At 37.7% G+C, this 23,999-nt stretch overlaps 1 protein-coding gene across 1 annotated transcript in view; it reads left to right on the top strand.

The window, feature by feature from the left end:
* LOC136874690 (cilia- and flagella-associated protein 410) overlaps positions 1-17,859 on the top strand; it is a 366,316-nt gene extending 348,457 nt beyond the window's left edge. The window contains exon 8 of the mRNA XM_067148329.2: positions 15,086-17,859. Coding sequence (XP_067004430.1) covers positions 15,086-15,190 — 105 coding nt within the window. The 3' untranslated portion in view covers positions 15,191-17,859. The remainder of the gene's footprint in view (positions 1-15,085) is intronic.
* Positions 17,860-23,999: the final 6,140 nt, after the last annotated feature.

The raw sequence follows: 23,999 nt of genomic DNA, 5'->3' as shown, positions 1-23,999 counted from the left end.
CAGAAAGAATGCCTTCCCTAAGCTTACATACAATGCATGTCAAACTTACTGGCCTGTAATTTTCAGCTTTATGTCTATCACCCTTTCCTTTATACACAGGGGCTACTATAGCAACTCTCCATTCATCTGGTATAGCTCCTTCGACCAAACAATAATCAAATAAGTACTTCAGATATGGTACTATATCCCAACCCATTGTCTTTAGTATATCCCCAGAAATCGGATCAATTCCAGCTGCTTTTCTAGTTTTCAACTTTTGTATCTTATTGTAAATGTCATTGTTATCATATGTAAATTTTATTACTTCTTTGGCCTTAGTCTCCTCCTCTATCTCGACATTATCCTTGTAACCAACAATCTTTACATACTGCTGACTGAATACTTCTGCCTTTTGAGGATCCTCACATACACACTCCCCTTGTTCATTTATTATTCCTGGAATGTCCTCTCCCCTTGTTCATTTATTATTCCTGGAATGTCCTTCTTGGAACCTGTTTCTGCCTTAAAATACCTATACATACCCTTCCATTTTTCACTAAAATTCGTATGACTGCCAATTATGCTTGCCATCATGTTATCCTTAGCTGCCTTCTTTGCTAGATTCAATTTTCTAGTAAGTTCCTTCAATTTCTCCTTACTTCCACAGCCATTTCTAACTCTATTTCTTTCCAGTCTGCACCTCCTTCTTAGTCTATTTCTCTATTATAATAAGGTGGGTCTTTACCATTCCTTACCACCCTTAATGGTACAAACCTGTTTTCGCATTCCTCAACAATTTCTTTAAACCCATCCCAGAGTCTGTTTACATTTTTATTTACCGTTTTCCACCGATCATAGTTACTTTTCAGAAACTGTCTCATGCCTGCTTTATCAGCCATATGGTACTGCCTAACAGTCCTACTTTTAAGACCTTCCTTTCTATCACATTTATTTTTAACTACCACAAAAACAGCTTCATGATCACTAATACCATCTATTACTTCAGTTTCCCTATAGAGCTCATCTGTTTTTATCAGCACGACATCCAGGATATTTTTCCCTCTGGTTGGTTCCATCACTTTCTGAATCAGCTGTCCTTCCCATATTAACTTATTTGCCATTTGTTAGTCATGCTTCCTGTCGTTCGCATTTCCTTCCCAATTGACATCTGGCAAATTCAGATCTCCCGCTACAATCACATTTCTTTCCATGTCGTTTCCCACATAGCTGACTATCCTATCAAATAATTCCGAATCCACGTCAGTGCTACCCTTTCCCGATCTGTACACTCCAAATATATCAAGTTGCCTATTATCTTTAGAAATGAGCCTTACACCTAGAATTTCGTGTGTCTCATCTTTAACTTTTTCGTAGCTTACAAATTCTTCTTTCACCAGAATGAACACTCCCCCTCCCACCCTTCCTATCCTATCTCTACGATACACACTCCAGTGCCGTGAGAAAATTTCTGCATCCATTATATCATTTCTCAGCCATGATTCAACTCCTGTTACAATATCTGGTAAATATATATATCTATTAAATTACTTAATTCTATTCCTTTCCTTACAATACTTCTACAGTTCAACATTAACAATTTTATGTCATCCCTACTTGATTTCCAGTTCCCTTTTCCCTTATCACCACTCCCTAGGCCATCCCGTTTCCCTGAATGTACCTCCCTATTACCCTTCCAAACAAATTTTCTAACTTATACGTACCACTGCGGTTTAAATGAAGGCCATCTGAGCGCAGATCCCTATCTCCTACCCACCCATTAGGATCTAGAAATTTCACTCCCAGTTTCCCACATACCCACTCCATAGTCCCATTTGAATCCCCAATCACCCTCCAGTCAGTATCCCTCCTACGCAGTATTCCACTAATAACAATCTCCGCTTTCTTAAACTTCACCCGTGCTGCATTTACCAGATCCCACAGATCTCCAACTATGTTGGTACTTATATCAGCTTGCCTTACGTTGTTGGTACCAACGTGAAACACTACCACCTTCTCCTTCCCCTCCTCCCTATCTTCTACTTTCCTCAACATCTGCCTCAACCTAATTCCTGGATAACATTCTACCCTGGTTCCTTCTCCTACACACACTTTCCCCACATGTCTAACGATGGAATCCCCCATGACCAGAGCCTCAACCCTACCCACCTCATTTGACCCCCTTATCTCCTGGTCAGCCCTGTCTTTCCTGATAGCTACAGAAGCTACTTCCTCCTCGCTTTTCTCCTTCCCATGAACCTGTTCCACCGGTCTTTTCCTATCCTCTACTCTACATTTTCCTATCCTACCTTTTCCCTTCCTCCTACTTCCACACATCTCAGCAACAGTTCCCTGTCCCTCATCTTCCCTCTGTTGTTCTACCTGGAGTGACTCGTACTGATTTCGCACAGACACCTGTCCTGAATTCTGATCCTGAATAGAGCCCTTAGCCTGCAATCTCCTTCCCCTTAGAACATTAGACCACCTGTCTTCTACAAATCCTCCCTTTCCTTCCCCTCCCTCTTGTACACCTACTGTAACCTGTACATTGTTTGAGGGAGTCCTATCTTCCTTCCTGTCTTCTGTGAGAATCCTAATTATCTCCCTCAAACTTTCCAACTCCTCCCTCATACCCCTCAATGCCTCACCACACTCACAGTAAGTACACTCGCGCTCCTTAGCCATTCTTTACTGGGAAAAAAATGAAATTAAAAATAAAATATCTTATTTGCAAAAAATAAATGAACGGAGGGATATATTGTCTGGGATAGTACACAACAATAAGGTAATTAATATACGACAACACTACAATACTACTTAGTCGTGTTCTATTTTTTTTAATCCTACAACCCCTGACAGGATAAAAACTGCTGTTAATTACTGAATATCGAAAGTAATAGCCTACACAAGAACTACACAATTCCAAACTGCAATTAAGCCTATTCTAATTACAACAGTATTTTAGTAAGAGTTTCTACGGATACCTCTACTACACCAGTACTACACAAATATTTTACAATAATAAAATAATCACACTAAATTCTAATAGGATATTACTCATATACTACTGTACAGTACACTACAGTAATTTTAAACTACTTTCAGACGTATCCTAATTACGATACCGGTACCGTGCCGTATGTCACTAAACTAAGCACAACAGAAATGAAATTTGCAAGAACTACTGTACTCAAAGATTACCAACGAAGCTAAATGCTTAGACAAATTATTATTAGTATTACGGTCTAATAGATACACGAAAAATAACACACGAATATAGCAGGCAAGATACGGCACTATCTAAATGTACTGTATCTATACTACAATGTATCTACACTACACTACACTACACTGCGTTTGGTTAAATGCTTAAGTATCGAAAGGATTGCTGTACATGAAGAAAAACACGAATATACCTGGCAAGATACTATCTAATATATTATACCTTATCTTCACTACAATTCTACTGAAATGTGGTTATGTGATTATTACAGCTGGTGGATTACTATTATTTTCCGTACTCCACGGGACGGAGAATGAAAGTGTCCTTAATTAGGCCTACTGAAAAATACGAGGTTGTCTACAGTAATTTCTCAAATATTTCTATCAAAACTACTACTACTCCAGGGACTTGAACTGCAATTACTGGGGTATATGAACTTTATTATTATTATTAGCTAACCGCTCATAAATACTGAAAGATCGAGGGAGCGAAATATAAATTATGGGTACTTTAACTACCTACTCAGAAGTACAAATGAATGGAATACAAGGTCAGCCGATTTTTATTTATATTCACTTGACTACACTACACCCTTTGTTCATGACTGTAGCCAACAATGCAGTATTTGAATATGAGGAGCGACAGTAATCAATAACAATACGACGACTGTTAACTATTACCATGTAATGTCTTTAACTTCTTTTTGAATGGAAGTTTACAGGCGTATCGTGTTTTTTAATGTAGTAAATTACTATCTTTGCGATAGTTTGAACGGATATCTATACGAAATACCGGAGAAGTTGCTGCAGAAGTCACGGTACTATTCCTTATGATAATCTGCCTTTGTAAGTATAACCAACGAACCTACAGATATTTACAAATATTTTTAAAGTTAATATTATTACCTAAAATATTTCCTAAACCTAAAATCGAAACAAGGTACACCTAGCTAGCCTACTTAACCTAGAAAACGTAATTTACTGAAGACCAACTGAATTATTTGTTACAAAATTTAAATAAATATCACTACTCCCAATTTCTACCAACAAGCACTAAACACCACTATATAAACAGCACTAAATGAATCAGATATACACAAAATTTAGCTATTTCAATAGGTTTTCACTACTTTATCACTACAATAACGCAAGAGCTCTCTCAACAGCCAACCGTTCTCAAGCGCATCACAAGTAGGAAGTTTGTCTCAAAGTGTCGGTGGAGTACATTTTCTCATGTTGGTGTCCTGACGCTGTAAACTTGGTTCAAGGTTTGACAGCAGTTCATCAAACGAATTTGCACTCGTACGAAAGTAATTAAAGAACTTTTTTGGATGACTGGTTCGTTCATCTAGAAGAAAACAATGAGCTCCTTCTTCTAGGTGATAAGAATTCAGTGGATTGATCCAATGAACCCTAGTACTTTTCTTTTTCTCAACCTTCTTTTCGTACGAACATAAATCCCGAGGATAACTTTCACGTCCATGGTCCAAAGTAAAACTGAGACTGAAAAGATGTGGTGGGGACTACAAGTTGCCAGCAAGTTGCTGGAAGTGGACAGGAAGGGTAAACAGTGACTGAGAAGTGGCATGGCATGGCATGGTGTGGAAAGCAAGTGGATTGTGTGAAAGGAGCCTGACAGTTAAGAGTTCACAATTAATGATAAAAATGTTTAATATGCACAATATAATATACATGGTCACAACAATATTATATTGGGAAAATAAATGGAATAACTTAGTTTTGACAGGCTGAAGAACCTAACAGTTATAAATTGGTCAGATTCTACATAAAAGTTTAGGTCTCGTGGTTTTTGAACTAAAATTGACATATATGTAAAACTCCATAGCGGAGGGAAGGTTAACCTAGGAGAACAGTGGAGACAATCATGAAGGGTAGGAGAAGTAGAGGGAGACAAAGACAATGATGGGTAGACTTAGTTTCTAATGGTTTAAATATAAGAGGTATGGAACTAAAAAATGCCACAGAGCTAGTTTTATATATAGGGGTTTGTGGAGGCCTTCAGTTATTCACAGAGGCTTGCAGATTAAACTCTGAAAAGCATAACAGTATATAATGAAGTATGTATGTATGTATGTATGTATGTATGTATGTATGTATGTATGTATGTATGTATGTATGTAAAACTCCAAGCTTGCTTATTTGCTTCATGATTTTGCTAAAAGTCTTAAAATGTCAAAATATTGTCTCCAATTTTATAAACATTTTGTGTAAAGTATAACACTAAACTTGCTAGTAATCATGGAACATTAATGTGTAAAATATAGGTATATCTGAAGACAGGAGGCTTGGAGGAGTTAATAGAAGAATTAAATGAACAAAACAAGAAACTACTACTACTACTGCTGCTGCTACTACTACTACTGAGACAAGTTAACTTTTGGATGGTAAATAATAAATTGAGACTGGCTCCACATAAGACTGAGGCTGTAATTTTGAAAGGTTTCAGGAATTGGAAGAATGTCTGCTTCTTATTAAATGATACAGTAATTATCCCTGGGAAGTCTGTACGATACCTTGGGATTCTTATTGACAGGAATTGCACATTTGGTGCACATGCGAAGGCAGTAACTCAAAAGGCAGAGAAGAAGGCATTGGCATTAGCTAGACTTATGCTTAACATCGGGGGACCAAGAACAGTTAAGAGACAGATTATGTGCTCTGCAGTATATTCCATTTTACTTTATGCTGCACCTATCTGGCACAATGCACTCAGGAGGAAGATTCACTGAAGAGCTATGAAAAGAGTACAGAGGAAAATGCTGCTCAGAATTATTTGTGCATTAAATGTTATAATTCTCATGTTTAGGTCCATATTGAAATGTACAATGAAGTCAAATAAATATTGAAGTTCATTTATTCCACCTATTCATTATCTGTGCATATCGAACTGTTTCTTTTTTTTTGCTATTAGCTTTGTGTCGCACCGACACAGATAGGTCTTATGGCGACGATGGGACAGGAAAGGGCTAGGAGTGGGAAGGAAGTGGCTGTGGCCTTAATTAAGGTACAGCCCCAGCATTTGCCTGGTGTGAAAATGGGAAACCACGGAAAATCATCTTCAGGGCTGCCGACAGTGGGGTTCAAACCCACGATCTCCCGAATACTGGATACTGGCCGCACTTAAGTGACTGCAGCTATCGAGCTGGGTCGAACTGTTTCAACAGCAGCTTTACAAGTTGTAGCTGCCAGTATTCCCATTGACCTCCTCATGGTAGAGAGAAAACTTTGGCATGAAAGGGGTGCGGCTATATCTGCTGAAGAAAAGAAAGCCTTGAGGAACCAGCCGGCAAGGCCGTTGGGATGGTGCAACGGATGTTGGCCAATGGACAAAAAAGCTAATACCCGACATAGGAAGCTGGCTTAAATGTAGACATAGACATCTGTCGCACATCCTGACAGGACATGGAAGATTTGGCGTATATGCCATGAAGATCAGAAAGACGCAGGGAGATGGTTGTTGGTACTGTTCTGAAAGGGATACCGTAGAACACATTACTCCATTCTGATGTCATGCCGTCAAGCAGTTACAGAACGGGCTGATGATGATGATGATGATGATGATGATGATGATGATGATGATACTACTACTACTACTACTACTACTACTACTACTACTACTACTACTACTACTACTACTACACAGTATGGAAAAATGAGAACTTGAAAGGAAACGTAGAGTGTGTCTCACCTAAGGGTTGTTAGACACTTTTTCTCTGGTGTTTTGAAAGATATTTGCAGTTTTTGTTTTTTGTAACATATAGGTAGTCAGCCGAAACAAAGAATGCTCATCGGTAATGTCATGTGACGTTCAGTGTGAATGGGAGATATCGTTTTGATTCTCACTGCAAACATTTTTTAAAAAGTGCAATAGAGCTGCAATATTCCGATCAAAGATTTTTTTTTTCAATTTGCTTTACGCCGCACCGACACAGATAGGTCTTATGGTGGCGATGGGGTAGGAAAGGGCTAGGAGTGGGAGGCAAACAGCCGTGGCCTTAGTTAATTTATAGTCCTAGCATTTGCCTGTTGTGAAAATGGGGAAACCATGGAAAACTATCTTCAGGGTTGCCTACAGTGGGGATCGAACCCACTATCTCCCGAATGCAAGCTCCCAGATGCGTGACCCTAACTGCACGGCCAACTTACTCGGATGGCTGCTTCGTTCCCACTCCTAGCCCTTTCCTATCCCATTGTCGCCATAAGACCCATGTGTGTCGGTGCAACGTTACGCCAAGTGTAAAACAAGAAAAAGAAATCATTTAACCTATTTGTGGCTTTTGCTCTTTCTACATCTTCATCAATTGAGAAATTTTCTGATGTGAGAGGGTATCAGCAACAGCAATTGCATTGACCACATGCGAAGATTGATCAGCCATCTGTTGGTGGCAAGACCGAAAACTGATATTCATAGTAGAAAGATGTCAAAGATTGAAGGACAATCAGTTATAAGCAATGTACAGAAGTTAGTAGAAACAGAGGAAGAAATGAATCAGAGTAGAGCCAAAAGCAAGGGCCCACTAGAGAAATCTAAAATTTGAACGGGCTTGAACACTGGCTCTAAAGATAAAGCAAGCTTTACGTGACCATTGATATCATTCTCATAGCCATGGGACCTCCAGTTTGATGTAGAATTCAAATTACATGAATGTGACTTTTCATTTCAAAAATCTTGCATGTATTGGTCAGGATTTGAATCTCGGACTCCTCGGTGAGAAACCATCGACTATGGATGCTTCCCTAAAGATAATGGTGATGGTGTTCATTAAGAAATATGTATATACAATAGAATCTGAAGGATATATGAAACAGTGGTGGAGGATTTTGGAAACGGTATTGCCTAAAATGTTCATTGAGGTGGTGGAAATATGAAAGATTTACATGCCAAGATTTTAAAAAACTGAAACTTGGGCAACTTTTTCGTTCCTAGGACCCATAGTCTCTCCTGTCTTCAGGGGGTCCTATATTGTAGAATTTTTCTGGTTCCCATATTGACAAACTCGTAACCATGGTAAACCTCTTTCTCTTATGTGTTCATTGAAAGTAATATTGAAAGTTTAATTAATCTTAGAGTAAAAGGAATTATTATTTTACTTGTAATTAAGCTACCAAAACAGAAAGTTTCACAGAGTTTTAATTCAACGTTTTGTTATGTTAATGAAGCATTTTTGAAGAAAATTTTGAAGTTGAATTGTATTCACAAACATGCACACATTAGATGCTGTCAATTGTGTACACTGTTTTATTTACAAATTATATACACATTAATAGTTGCACATCAAATGAACCACCATCTTGAACTCAATCGGCTGCCACATTAGCATGTCGACCAACTACAGAACACTACCAACACAACATAACCACAACATGAGTTCACTTAGGCCTACTTAACTCAACCAGCATCTCTCACTAACAACTCAACTACCCAAGACCATCCTATTATATACCTTATCTGGCCAGGATTCCAGAAAAGTATGACATAACATGCTTTCACGTATCTTCTCGAGTCTCCAATATCCGCTGTACAAATGAATAGAACATTCTGTAAAACTCGAATGACAAAGGTGCGTTGTTCTAGACTCTTACCTTGTGTTGCACAACATTACATCAAATTTATACATCATATTTACAGGTAATGATAAATTATATACTGTTAATTGCGTGTTCTTACATCAAATAGTCGTATTAACAAAGATACAGAAGAAGTACCATGACATAACCTCACATGTTCTGTTACACAGGACAGATCATACAACACACAAATAATAAATGATACAACCACGATTTATACCAAATAAAGTCCGTACATAACTACATAGATGATGATAATTAATGTTTTCCTCATGGTCTTTTGAGTTGTTTTTTTATCATTAGTAGGAACATGGGCATTTGTTATAGTATAGATTTTATTAGATGCCTTTAAGGTGAGCGTTGAGAGTAGTGGAGACTGTGATTTGAATTCTTGAACTGAGTTTATTTTAAGGCTGACCAAAAATCCTGTCCCAAATTGTGGGGAAATTCATCACTCTCTTCCCGGGTATACCTTTATAAAATCTGTACCCTTGAGATTCCAAGGCATCCTGGTCATTTTTTCTAATTTCCTGCAATCCCATGATAAGAATTTTGTGTTAGTCCATTATGTCGGTGATCACTTTTAGTTAATTAGTTTGCATGAGTGAGTTTATTTTGTGTGTAGAGAAGTAGGTTATCTGCTTTGGTTTGATTCGTGATTTTCTCATTCGTGTATGTAGTACTGGGGTATTGCCATACCTCTGACTTCACAGTATCTTTTAAGTGGCAGCCCATCATATCCAAATGCTGCCTTCTCTGAACTCTTGGTTCAGCCGGTGGAGTATTCCTTAGAAGACTTTCCATGGTTGACCGTCAAGATGTCACCTGTGTAGAACTAGGTCCCGAATTACAACTCTGGATGTGATCCAGTGAGGTGATAATGAGGCCGCTCCTATGGAGTACAGATGCCTTGTGTAGCCGCCCCTAACCTGGAGAACAGACGCTGCATAATGGATTCGAGTGGCATTTCCTCCACTGTGGGGACCATCACCCCACATAAAGGTGCTCGTTCGCCCGAAGCCGTTGGCCCCCTTAGGGATTCAGGTTATTCCCCACCGCCCAACACCCGGTGCCAGACCAGCAAACCTCCTCCTTTCTCATTCCGGACTTAAGACCGGATAGTGGCGGAGTACTTTTCACATATACATAAAACAATGACAAAACTTATACATTAAAATTGGGTGATGTGCCCTTGAGCTGTGTTATGAAGTTCGATGTGTCTTAAAGAAGTAAAATTTTGCATCTGGTGACATTACAACAAGTGTGAATTCTTGAAATTAAATTATTTTTTATCTTTTATTAAATGATATTTGTTTGTGGTGTTGACCTCTACAAATAATCTTTTGCCACTACTTTCACCATATGGGACGAACCTGCATGTAAGTGGAATTGTGGAAGTGTAGTGTGTTGAATGTGAGGCAAGGAACATTAAGGACGACACAAACACCCAGTCCCCAGACCAGGGATATTAATCATTTGCAATTAAAAACCCCTGATCCGGCCGGGTGACAGGTGGACGCGTTGCCCCCTACCCCGCGGGGCTGGACTGAAATTAAAATTACTTCTAATGACGTTCACATTGAATAAAATAATATTTTGATGAATGTCAAATTCTTCTCATTTGATTAGAGTTTGTGGAAAGTATGTTTATGAGAATTTCAGCATTCACTATAGTCATGAATGTCGCAGAGTGCTATCAGTTGAAACCCACGAACTGCATAATAAGATAATGCTGAAGAGAAATTGCCTGTGTTTAATTTGTAAACTTGTATCATTTTCCAGAAATTTGAAAATGAGATGTGGTTAATTAACATCTGTAGAACATTGAGTGACCGTGCTCGAAGGAATAAAGGTTTCTGACTGTTTGGCCATACTTTCCAGCTCCAATGTGGTGTTAAACTGTATATAAATTTGTGAATTGTGCCAGTACGGGTTGTTGAAGATAGCGTCTCCAGTAGCACCGTCACTGCTGATTGTATACAGACTAAAGCTGTATAATTAAAAATAGTCGCATTGTGATATATATATTAATAGTCACACTTAATAAATAGGTATTGATTAGGTGGAATCCTTATTTCTACTTATTGTAATTGTATCAGTATGGACAAATGTGAAGAAAATTTCATACGATAATCTTCTCTTCCACATCTCTGAACCTTTGAGCCAGGAGGCAGGTATCATTTACAAAACCAAGGTCTTCTAGCCTCTGACCTTTGACACCAAGACCGTCCTCGAAGGAATAAAGGTTTCTGTGTACTGACTGACTGTTTGGCCATACTTTCCAGCTCCAATGAGGTGCTACAGTTGCCAGAAGTTTGGCCACACCTCATTGCGATATAAAGGTTCAGTGACCTACAGAATGTGCAGGAAAGGTGAGCATGCTGGTGTTGACTGTACACCACCACCTATGTGCGTCAACTGCCCAGGTGCATATGCTCCAATCTCCAAAGAGAGTCTCGCATTCAAGCAGGAGAAGAAGATCCAGAAGATCAAACCTTTGGACAAGCTATCTTATCCAGATGCCTGGAGAAAGTTTCAATCCATGGCTGCTCTGGAGTTGTGTCTCCTTTGCTCAAGTACAGATTACACCAGAAATCTTTGTACCAGCATTGAAAAAGTCAAAGTAGCTAGCAACAAGAGTCAGAAAGCAAAGAAACAGGAGATCCCAGGAAAGTATGTACCTCCTAAGAAACCACAAATTGCATCACTGCCCACATTGCCTGACAGGAGCCCTTTCCATTAAGACAATATTGAGTGTACTTGTAAATTGGAGTTTTACTTTGACATCTATAGATATCTGTACTTCAGAGAACAATACATTCATCCATACATTAATAAATACATACATAAATATATGCATGCGTCTTCATTATAGACTGTTATGCCTTTCAGCATTCAGTCTGTAAGCTTCTGTGGCCTCATTTAGTTCTATACCTCTTATCTTTAAATTGTTAGAAACAGAGTCTAACCATTATTGTCATGGTCTCCCTCTACTTCTCTTACCCTCCATGACTGAGTCCATTATTCTCCTAAGTAACCTATCCTCCTCCATTCACCTCACATGATCCCACCATCGAAGCTGGTTTGTGTGTGCAGCCAAATCAATAGAGTTCATTCCTAATTTAGCCTTTAAGAATGTTATTTGCTTTACGTCCCACTAACTACTTTTACGATTTTTGGAGAATTTAGCCTTTAACTTATTCCAAGTACTCGCCTTCCATTGTTCCAATCTGTTTGAACCAGCAATCATTCACTCTATGTTCATGTCTGTTGCTTCCAACTTATGGATAAGACATCCTGAATCCACCCAACTTTCACTCCCATAAAACAAAGGTGGTCTGAAACAGACCGGTGTAAAGATAGTTTTGTGCGGGAGCTGAGTTCCTTCTTACAGAATACTGTTCATCGCAACTGTGATGTCACTGCATCAGGTTTGCTGTACCTTGTTTCAGTCATACTTACAATACTATCACCCTGGGAGAATGCACTTCTTAAATAATACAAGTATCTACCTGTTCCAGCTTTGTTTTCCCAACCTGACATTGTTTTCTTAGGTTTCTCACCTACTGACATCACTTTAGTCTTGGAAAGGCTAATTTTCATATCATACTTGTTCTTGCACCTAATTTCAAGTTCTAAGATACAGTATTAGTCTGCAGGCTTTTGGCACAGTCTCCCATCAAGACCTAGTTATCGTATTAGAAAAAACTGCTTAGTACATTACTGCCTAACTGAATTCCTCCATCAGCTTGCATTCAGGAGATAATGGACCCAAACCCCATTGTTGGCAGCCCTGAATATGATTTTCCATGGTTTCCCAATTTTACATCAGGCAAATGCTGGGGCTGTACCTTAATGAAGACCACGGCCGCTAAATTCCCACTCTTAGCCCTTTTCTATCCCATCGTTGCCATAAGACCTATCTGTGTCAGTGTAAAAAAAAAAAAAAAAAAAAAAAAAAAGCCTTGTCTAACACCCTTTAAGTACCTTGAACAAAGAGCTCATTCTACCTTCAACTCTCACTGCAGCCCATTTGTCAACATACATGTCTTTGATTGCTTTTAATAATCTACCCTTAATCCCATAGTCCCCCAGTACGACAAATATCTTTTTCCTGACATACGCCTTCTCTAGTCTAAGAAACATAAACAAAACTTGTCTATTTTTCTCGTAGCATTTTTCAGTTACCTGGCGCATACTGAAAATCTAATCCAGGCAACCCCTCTGTGGTTTGAAACCACACTGGTTTTCATCCAACTTTCTCTTAACCACTCACCATACCCTCCCTTCCAAAATGCCAGTGAATACCTTGCCTGGTATACTGATCATTGAAATACCTCGATAGTTGTTGCAAGCATTCCTGTTCTCTTTCTTATAGATAGGTGCAATATTTCTTTCGTCCAATCAAAAGATACTTTACTAACAAACACTCGTGCTAATCTTGTTATTCTGTGAAGCCATTTCATCACAGCATTCCCACTATATTTCACCATTTCAGGTCCAAATCCTCTATTCCTGTTGTTTTATGACAATGGAGTTTATTTACCTTCCTCTCCACTTCTTCAAACATAATCTCACCAACATAATTTTCTTCCTCCTCATGAGCTTGATTGTTCGCAACATCATCAGAAAGATTTTCAAAATATTCCTTCCACCTGTCCAGTGATTACCTGGGATCTATTATGAGTTCACCTGATTTACCAAAAATACAATTCATTTCCTTTTTCCACTCCCTTTCTAAGATGCTTTATTACTGTCTTCAGTCTTTCTTCCCTGTGATTTTTCTCTTCCAGCAGTTTGGTTAGAAAAATGAGATAATAATTACTGTAGTTCTATTACTGGCTGGCATTGACCCTAGGCATTAGCCTGGTGTTCATTTCTTTGTATCTTTTGCTTCTTATCTTTTCCTGCATTTATCCAACTTTCTTCTTACCGTACAATTCTCACATCAAGTCGGAAGCTTTGTTAAGATGGCGTCTCACTGAATATTAATGCCCACCATCCTGATAAAGTGGGGAATGTGGAAACGAGCTTTGCAGAGGCTGAGAAGAAATCAGTGCAGAAGAACTGGGGTTGATGAGGAGAGAGCACATCTGCTTGAAGACAACAGTGGTTTTTTTGTCTGTCCTTTTCCTTTTTTATTGCTGTCTCCTCCCCTGACTTGTCACTATGTTTATCCTATTGTGCATTCAATTTCATATTCCTGTCTCTTAATATATAACTTGATTTGACACTTATTTGTTTCTTCCGATTACTTTTATATGAACTTAAGTCATGTGCCTCTCCATAGGGGCAGTAGCGGCAAGTAGGGAGGGCGAGCCCCCTCCCCTCACTTTCTGGAGAAAATATTACTTTTTTTTTTCTTTTTCATTTTAGCCACCTGAAACTGGGAATTACAGGAATTATTAAAAATAGCAATTTGTACAAGCCCTGTTGTTTTATTAGCAGAAATACGCACAAAATACGGTTTGTCCCGGCTAACCAATTTCTATAGCATCACAGCAAGTCGTGGAGACTTTGCATATGCTATGAGGGTATATATATATATATATATATATATATATATATATATATATTTTTTTTTTTTTTTTTTTTTTTTTTTTTTTTTTTTTTTTTTTTTTTTTTTTTTGCGAAAGTCATGGACACTGAGGTATGGTTCACCCTTTTGCTGCACACATTCGTCAGTGTTGCAGTCTCTTTAGTGTCTGTCAGTTTTTTAGTGTGTTGTTAAATAGTAAATTATTTTAATTGTATAAGCACACTATACTTCTTTTTAATTGTAATAAATGTGTAATATTGTTTCTTTGGTAAAAGTTCCATTTCATATGATTGAAACAAAATCTCAAAACTATTATCAGTGCACTTAAATTGGTAAACTGTCAACCTTTACCTCTCTGTCGAAATTCGCTCAGAGAGCATCAAAAAACTTTTCTTTTTTCAGCTTTGATATATATAAGCCTCCATCCGCTATATCCCACAAACCCGGGTACTGTTTGTTGTCTGTATATTTTTTTGCCCCCACAGTTTTAATTCCCAATCTCCTCTGCTGCATAGAGGGAGGTGTTGTTTATAAAATTTGTATTTCCTGTCAAGGAGTCAAATCCACTTCTTTGTAATAAATAAGCTTGCACCTACTAGCATGCTAGGCAGCTCTGTTTAATAACAAAAGCTTAACTAAGTTCTTTCCTGTAAAACGTTACTATAGCATATTAAAATAGATCTGTGTTTGTGCTACAGTTTTCAGATTTATAAATGTTACTATATATATATTTATAACCCTACTTCATTTATCTTTCAGAATTCTAACATCCTCTCTGCTGTGCTGTGCCTGATCAAGGAGTTGGACTATCCTAGTCTTGAGGTGGTAGAGATGGCTGTCCGCTCGCGCATGGACGAAATGTGAGCCCACTTGGTCCCGAGAGGGACCACTGAGATGTTCGCGCCCATTGCACCCCGTCTCAACTGTACCCTGCTTGCCATCTTCCGAATGTTTCGTGCTAGACAAAACTAAATCTCTGTAATGAATCTGTAAGAAATATTTCGTCCTCGTCACTTTCTTGTTGATTGAATGGGGGTAGTTATTTAATTAACGACTCATTTATTTGTTAATAGAGTATAGAATAATATTTTGAATTTACTAAAATATTTGCGTTCTAAATGATACACCACATGCTACTATGTAGATCATTGGGGGCGATATAGCATTGTGATGTGAATTTAATTCCAAGGTTTGGTTTTCAAGCAAACATTTTTTTGTTCAGCCGATGAGTTAAAGTAGCTAGATTGTTGTTCAACTGAGGCCGCCGTGGAAAGTATGAAAAATGCATTGAGGAAAAAGTATTGCTGTATTTTCAAATTATCTTTGTACTTATATACCTTTTAATTCTGTATATGATTAATTTCTGTTACTATTAAAATGGACACAAATGGGGCCTAAACAATCAGTATTGCCAGTAGATGTTTTCAAAGTGTACATTTCTTTGCAGTATTTTAAATTGACTCAGCTATATATATCAAGATGTAGCTTCTATATTTTTTATTTTATTTTTATAGTACTTCTCAACATAGGTTTCAGTGTATTCCCGTATAATATTGTTGTAGTAATGAAAAGTGTGTATACGTTAGTAAAGTGTCACTCGTGTGTGAGCACTTGTAGATGATGAAATAAAATCTGACATTACCTCTTTAAGGACAGTAGTGACGATGTCATCTCTGAGGTTCGTAGGTAGTCCATAGTCATGACAAAACTTCCTGAATGATGTCAGAATATCACCACATGTACCAATAAGAACTTCTCATGTAAGGGATTGTTGGGTCATATATTGTCTTTTCATCATTGATAGCTGTTGTTTGTTCAATACCCTAGCAAAGTTGGTTGTAGGGTTTTTTATTCAGCCACATCTTGAAGTTTTGGAGTAAGTGATTATGTCCACATAATGCGTTGGGTTATTTGCTGTTCTAAATACAAATTCCATTTTATTTTATTAGCTTCCTGAAAATGATCAAGGCTGCCACAAGAACAAAGCAAATAATATGGTGAGACAGTTGCAGCTAAAAGATAAAGAAAATTTGAAAATGCCTATCTTTTTACACTTTTTAATTTTGATTAGGTTTCAACATTCCAGAACATTGTGATTTAATATTCTTACATTATATATATTCACTTCTTTTCTTCATGTATATATTTGAATGAATTTTAATTTTGAATGATTTTCCTTGTAAAGTTTAATGTTTTAATCTCTAACTTTATGAAATGACAGCCATTTTAAATTCTTTAGACACTCATATTAATGAAAAAACATTCAAATTCTTATTGGTATAGTAGAACTCAATTGATCTGTGCTTATATTTTTAAATGGTTTGTATGTTTTTTATGTATTTTCTTGAAGAAGCCCTTTCAAGAAGCAGTACAGGCCAGGATACATTGGAGGAACAACTTATACATATTCTTCTCATTTGCAAAGACCAGCTTTTTCTGAATTTTTATCCAGAGATTTCAGTGTTATTTTTCTGTAAATAACATCAGTAACAAAAGGAAAAATTTGCTTAGTTCCATGTTTTCCTTGTCAAACAATACTTCATTTTAGAGCATGAGATACTAGTGATTAAAAACAGTTCTGTATCTCTTATGAGTGGAGTAAAGACTTTTTCACTTATGTATTGTTCACCCCAAATAATGCTAAATACTAAAAATTCACTTACAATTATGTGAGAAAATGTAAAGATAATTATTTTCACGGATAGGTTTGTAGTTGAAGTTCACTTTTAAACCCTTGACTTGGCTTTGTTTTAAGTTCTTGTAGCCTGAGATTGAAAGGTAGAAGTTTCTGTTGGTGTTGTTTGTCAACAATATCCATGCACTTTTTTTATACCACTACACCATATTTATGATTGATAATTTTATATGTAATGCAAAATACTGCAGGGTTTTTGTACATGAGATGTATGACTTTGTATACAATTATATAACACAGCTCATCCCTATAATGAACAGTACGAAAATGTCACTCATAGGTTCGGTTGGTGCATGCATTTCTGTGGGCTCGGCAAACTGATATGAAATAGCAACTTCTGGCTTGGTAAGCAAAGCAACGGGAAAATCAACTCCCTCATTTCCCTAGTATGCCTCATTAGTGATGTATAGGCCATCTACGACAGCTGATGGCAGAGCTGATGAGAATCAAACCAGCCTTCAGGCTGAATACTCAATATACATGTTCAGGTTACGTTCAATATCAGTGGTGTCCATTTTAGATTAATCTTCTTCTTCCTGACCTTTTTCCAAATTAATTGGGGTCAACTCATCATGTGGACTTGGCCCAGTTTTATGGCCAGATGCCCTTCCTAATGTAATTCCAATGTTGAGGGATGTATTCACTATTGCATTGTTTCTGTGGTGGTTGGTAGTGTGGTGTGTTGTATGTAGAACAAGACAAACACAAATACCGAGTCCTAGAGCCAGAGGTATTTCCGTACAGGTTCACATCCCAGGCGTGGCCAGGGTCCTTCAAACTGATTAACACTCCACTGAACATTCATCATAGGAGAAAGAAAGAAAGAAAGAAAGAAAGAGATTTTCAGCATATTGCCTATAGTGATTCTTCCATAATGACTTTTTAACGTCTGTACTATACTGGTAAATAAATTCGTATATAATAGCAATGATATTTCCAGCTGGATTCCAGCTATTCATAAGTTAGAATCCGCCAGAAAACCTGATAGCCGCTGTCATTGATTTTCAGCTGCTAACTTAACATTAAAAGCCTTTGGATCTAGCAGAAAACCCGCTGAATTGGCGACAGTGGGCCCCACACACAACTACACAAGTTTCCTATCATTGCAACCCCGTTCAGATTCATATATATTCATAATAGTTCATACATTTACTTCCTTTCAGTTGCCAGGCATTTGTTATTTCCTCGTTAGTGGCAAACTAATGCTGACATCGAAAACTAAATGAGCCGGGAGTGTGTTGCCAGCCGTTATGCAAATAAAACCTGCACCCCAATTTTATACCTCAGTTTTTTATATATTTTAAATATGCAGGGATTATTTGCATAAATACAGTATTACAAAACTGACAAATACAACATTAGACCTTTTGCTTATTGTTAGTACATGTGAACATTTCTTCAGTAAGTTGACAGCGCTGGGGAAATTGTTTTCAATCTCTCTATACGAAACATATGCTGTCGATGGAAGGTAGGTTCTTACTACATGGATAAAATTTAATCCAGTGCACAGTGTTGATCTTGGCAAGTTACATAGATTACAGATAAGCAATCATTGAACTCTGGAAAATTCTCTACTCACTGTGTTTCTGCAGAAATTGGTAGTTCCTGTATGTACCGATTGGATAATATAGTCTTGGTCATCTTATGTTGTTCTAAAAATTGTAAGACCTTGTATGAGTTAGAAAACCAGTACTGCATTTTTAATACTGAAAACTAGACATGTGACGAGAAATATATTTGCAGAATAGGTATTTGAAAACATATGATCGTCCTGTGCATATACTTATACAGAATAGTTCCTAGGGGCATAAGTCCTGGTGACGGTGGTGGTGTTAATGATGTTGTTGTTGTTGTTGTTGCTGTTATTATCATTATTATTATTATTATTATTATTATTATTGCCGACACTGTGTGTCGTTTAGCCATTCTTCGGTTCCCAGGATAGCTGGTTCTATGCCGTCTGAAATCAGTGGCGTTTGAGGGTGTTCAAATGCAACAACTCCATGTTATTGGCTTCTGGCTTGGAAGAAATTCCAGCTTGTAAAATCCTAGCCATAATGAAAGTTTTCATTGTTTTAATTTTGAGTATAGGGAAAAGTTTGTTAATAGCTCATGTACATAAATAAATATCTCATTTTTAAAAATATATCAGTATAGTGACGATAATGATGATAACTGTATGGCCTCATCTACCATGTGCAGGCATTCTGGTTTGATGCCATCTAGGCTGCCTGCATTTCAGTTTTGACATTCGTTTTACTCTACTAGATGGCAGGGTGAACCAGATCTTGGGCAATTTATGGCTGAGTTTTATTTAAACACTAAATGTGTCGCCAGAGATCCTTGTAGATGCCAACATCGAATGGACTTCTTTCCACCCAAGTCCAACTACTTCTCCCAAGTTTAAACCTACAATTTTGGGATCTGGAGGTTGACACTCTACCACTGGAAGCTAATTTAAGGAGTTAGTGTGTGTAATTTTAGGACAATCGTGCTCCTTTCCATGGGTCACAGAATCACAGCTCCTTTCTGATTAAGTTGTTCTGCTTCAGATATGTCGCCCTATTGCTATGTTGAATCATGGAGCATTGTAACTCTGTAGTTGATTAACCCTAAATTAATGTTAGTGGTGGAAATATTTGTTATGGATTCATTACAGATGGAAGATGATTTACTTGTATTTTGAAACACACTATTATCATCAGCTCAAGTAGGCATTTGTGGACCTCGTACTTACACTGTATCCTAAAACGTGTTTATTTCATGTGTATTAATGAAATGTGAGTAATTCTTAGATCACTATTTTTAGGTGAAAAAAATGCAGTTGCATAAAATTAGACTGAAATGTCTCGCATCATTAGGAGAGAACAAGAGTAGCCTAAAGTTGGACATCAAGTTTGAAACCTTTTGGTGTAAGAATCGAAATCTGTGTATAAATGTTTTGTAAATTAGCCACATATTTAATGAGATTTGTACTTACTAATTATCAGTTTTAAGGACACAGTATGAAATGCTTTGGTACCTACTGGATTTGTTATTTATAAGTGTTAATTTATATGTATAATGTACAGTACATATTTTAGTTGAGTATTGTTAATTTACTTTTACTGACTTAACTGCTTTTAGAAATATTTTGCAAAGTTGTTTCTCAACTGATGGCAGTGTTGCAGAATGATTTTTAAAAATCTTCTCCTAATGATTCTATATCTTACATTTTACCAAATCATGTGGTATATACTGCTGCTGAGCATTATATTCTGCCAGGAATTCCATTGTCACCACTTTTAACTTTATCTTCAGCATTAGTAGTACTTACCTACTGTAGAGGTACATGTAAGGTTTTATGCATATTATTTTAACTTACATGTCACATTCTTTACCATATCAAAGGCAAATGTAACATAAAAGCTTTTCAGTCTGTTGAACACACAAGTGCAATATAAATATTGCACTATAACATACCTGCAAAAAAAATGAACGAGGAATAAAAATACAGGTATGCTATAGTGTAATGTATATATATATATTTAAAACTTTTGGTGCAAGAATCGAAATCTGTGTATAAATGTTTTGTAAATTAGCTGCATATTTAGTGAGATTTGCACTTACTAATTATCAGTTTTAAGGACACAGTATGAAATGCTTTGGTATCTACTGGAAAGTTTTCAAGTTACTTTTATATGAAGTCGACACTGCAAAGCATGACTTCCTTCTTAATAAACAAAAAAATAAAAAAGGCAACTTGTTTCATAGGCATTTACTGTAAAAGGCAACTCGTTTCATAGGCTGCTATTTTCCAATAAAACTTGTCTAACCGGGCGAGTTGGCCGTGCGCGTAGAGGCGCACGGCTGTGAGCCTGCATCCGGGAGATAGTAGGTTCGAATCCCACTATCGGCAGCCCTGAAGATGGTTTTCCGTGGTTTCCCATTTTCACACCAGGCAAATGCTGGGGCTGTACCTTAATTAAGGCCACGGCCGCTTCCTTCCAACTCCTAGGCCTTTCCTATCCCATCGTCGCCATAAGACCTATCTGTGTCGGTGCGACGTAAAGCCCCTAGCAAAAAAAAAAAAAAACTCGTCTAAGAGACCTTGTTCCTCAGATTGTAGAATAATGGATGAAATGAGGAAGATTGAGATCTTTAGATCTGAAGCAAGTACTGGAATTCCCTGAAAATATGGGTAAGGTGCTGCATGATGCCCAGTAGGTTTTGCGCAAAAATGGATGAGTTGCACCTGTAGGCACTCTGTAGTATGTTAGATATGAAATATAGTTTCTGTTCTTGGTTTTAGATGATGTCTGCTAGTAAGGATTCAAACCTGGAAAAGCTCCTCTCTACTTCAACTCAAGCAAGTGGCGGATACTGAAGGCAAACAGTGTCTCCTCGATTTTATTCTCAGTCACCGAGAGAAAAATTTTCACCTGACAGTCTTCCCAATTCAACACAATATTCTCTATAGTGTGTGTTGAAATGGAAGACACTAGTTTAAGATACATAGTGTAGTACGCCGGCCAACTACAGTAAAACTTCTTTTATTCGTCTTACGGCAAGTTATTTCATTTATACATCTTTCAATTATAGTTTACGATTTTTACACTTAAATACTTATATCTTCATTCCTCAAGGGCAAAATGCATAGTTTATACATTCACGATGCTTTCCATCTTAAAAAATAAGCAAGTCAGTAGAGAGCTGGACTCCACAATCAGAGAACAAGGGTGATACAAGCAGGCCACGTAACACTAAAATCAGATGGTTCAAGTTCAATAATGCTTATGTATATCAACCCAGGTCGGAACACAAAAACTAAGCCAACAGTATACAGGTACTAGTTGAACCACCAAAGGACAACAAAGAGCATTGAAACAGAAAGACTTTCAGCTCAAGATTGTTTTAATGATCAACTTTTCACAGTTTTTAAATTTTCATCATGCTTTTTAAAACTTTTTAGCTAACATTTCATTTTGTGTGTTTCCTATGTTTTTAATCATCATACATGTCTTACTGAAGATGACCCAATGCCGGGTCGAAACATGTCTATACTGGGGCTGTATCTTAATTAAGGCCACGGCCGCTTCCTTCCCATTCCTAGGCCTTTCCTATCCCATCATTGCCATAAGGCATATCTGTGTCGGTGCAACGTAAAGCAGATAGCAAAAAAAAAAAAAGAGTCTATTTATGTGTGAACTTTTGTCTTAATTGGATGTAAAAATATATAGTATTGTCTAGGAGGATTAAAATAATTTTGTACAATTTTGTAAGAAGTTTAGCCGTTAATACAGATTCAACAATGAGATTCATAGTCTATAATTTGTTGATGCTTAACCACATCACTGCAGAAACCATGACTATCTTTGAGATAGCCGAAGACGCACAAAGGGTCCTGAGCGAGGACTGTATTGATGATGACGACGATGATGATACCGAAGAGCTACAGCATACTTCAGTGGACTTTAGTGATGCTGTCAATGCTATGTGGACTGTTAAAGCATTTTGAGATGCACTATAATGTTTCTGAGGAAATAATAGCCAAATTGCACCAGTTTCAGATCACTGTGCATGCTGTGGTTGTGGCCAACAGGAAACAAGCCAAGATAACATGATATTATATAGGCTTTTGGGCTTATGCTGTGTCAAGAAAATAAGGTGAAATTCTTAACGTTTCGCAGAAAACTGTGCTCTGCATCCTCATAAGAAATCTCGACTGTCCACGAGAAAGGCTTCTTAAACAATGACGCTTTTGAATTTGGAACGTTATAATAGAAGTGGAAATGGTACGTTCATTCGCCACCAGATGGCCCCCAGGACGTGGCACAACGCTAGCGTGCGAAGCGGTGCTGACCGAACCATCACAATAATGCGTTTGTGTAACATATGACAGGTGTAATACATAGACATAAGCCCGGAATGAAACATCTGGCGACGAGGAACGTACGAAGTTGGAAAACATAGAGGTGAAATAACAATTGTGAAGGGACAGGGAAGGGAACTACCTACGTAAATTCTTAATGGCTGGCAACCCGGTATTACTTAATTGATAGCCGGTGTCCCTGTTGAAATTGTTAGGATTTCTACGTATTTCCACAGCTTCCCGTATAATCCTGGGCCTGTAGTGTCTAGTGTGGGTAAGAGCTCGAGCATCTTGGAACATGACATCATGACCCGACGTTAGAGCGTGCTCAGCTATTGCGGATTTGTCAGGTTGGTTGAGACGAATATTACGTTCATGTTCTTTGATACGGGTACCAATGGACCGTCATGTTTGGCCGATGTATACTTTACTGCACGTACAGGGAATTTCGTAGACCCCAGGATGTAAAAGTGAGGACAGTTTGTCCTGGTGAGCAATTTTTGGTGGCAGTGCCAAACACTCTTTGTATAATATAAAATAATATCATATATACAATACCATGTCTATAAGTATGGGCCGTGAAAGCATTAATGGCAAGCCAAAATAACGTTACGTTATTCCGTAAAGTGACTCTTTCCCATCTCTTTGCATTCTTTTTCTATCTGGGTGCTTTTCTTTTGTGTTTATATTGTTTCATATTGCCATATATATTTTGGAATATAACTCGGCTTCATGGTTATAAAATTTTACTTCAGCGATTTTCACACTTATGCTTTTTTTCCTTCGGTCCACTGGAAGATGTATAAACAAAGTTTTACTGTAGATCTGTATTGCATCAATTTGACCGGGGTAGTACTAACATACAGATCAGAGGTCTTCCTCTTACGGTAAAGTAAATTCGTGTCCTCATCCCGAGGCAGTGCAGCTCTTTTCAGGCACACCCCCGATGGAGGTGAGCTGCATGTACCATGTTAGCCACATACCAGCCCTCCTGCCATTCTTAAATTTCTGGCAGTATAGGGAATCAAACCTAGCTCCCCCCCACCAAAGATGGCAGCTAATAACACTAACCGCTACACTACGGTACACATTGTAGAACCAATATGTAAATCCACAGCCTCCTGTTT

The sequence above is a fragment of the Anabrus simplex genome, chromosome 5, assembly GCF_040414725.1.
Source record: "Anabrus simplex isolate iqAnaSimp1 chromosome 5, ASM4041472v1, whole genome shotgun sequence".
NCBI classification, from domain to species: domain Eukaryota; kingdom Metazoa; phylum Arthropoda; class Insecta; order Orthoptera; family Tettigoniidae; genus Anabrus; species Anabrus simplex.
This window is presented reverse-complemented; position numbering and strand designations above follow the sequence as displayed.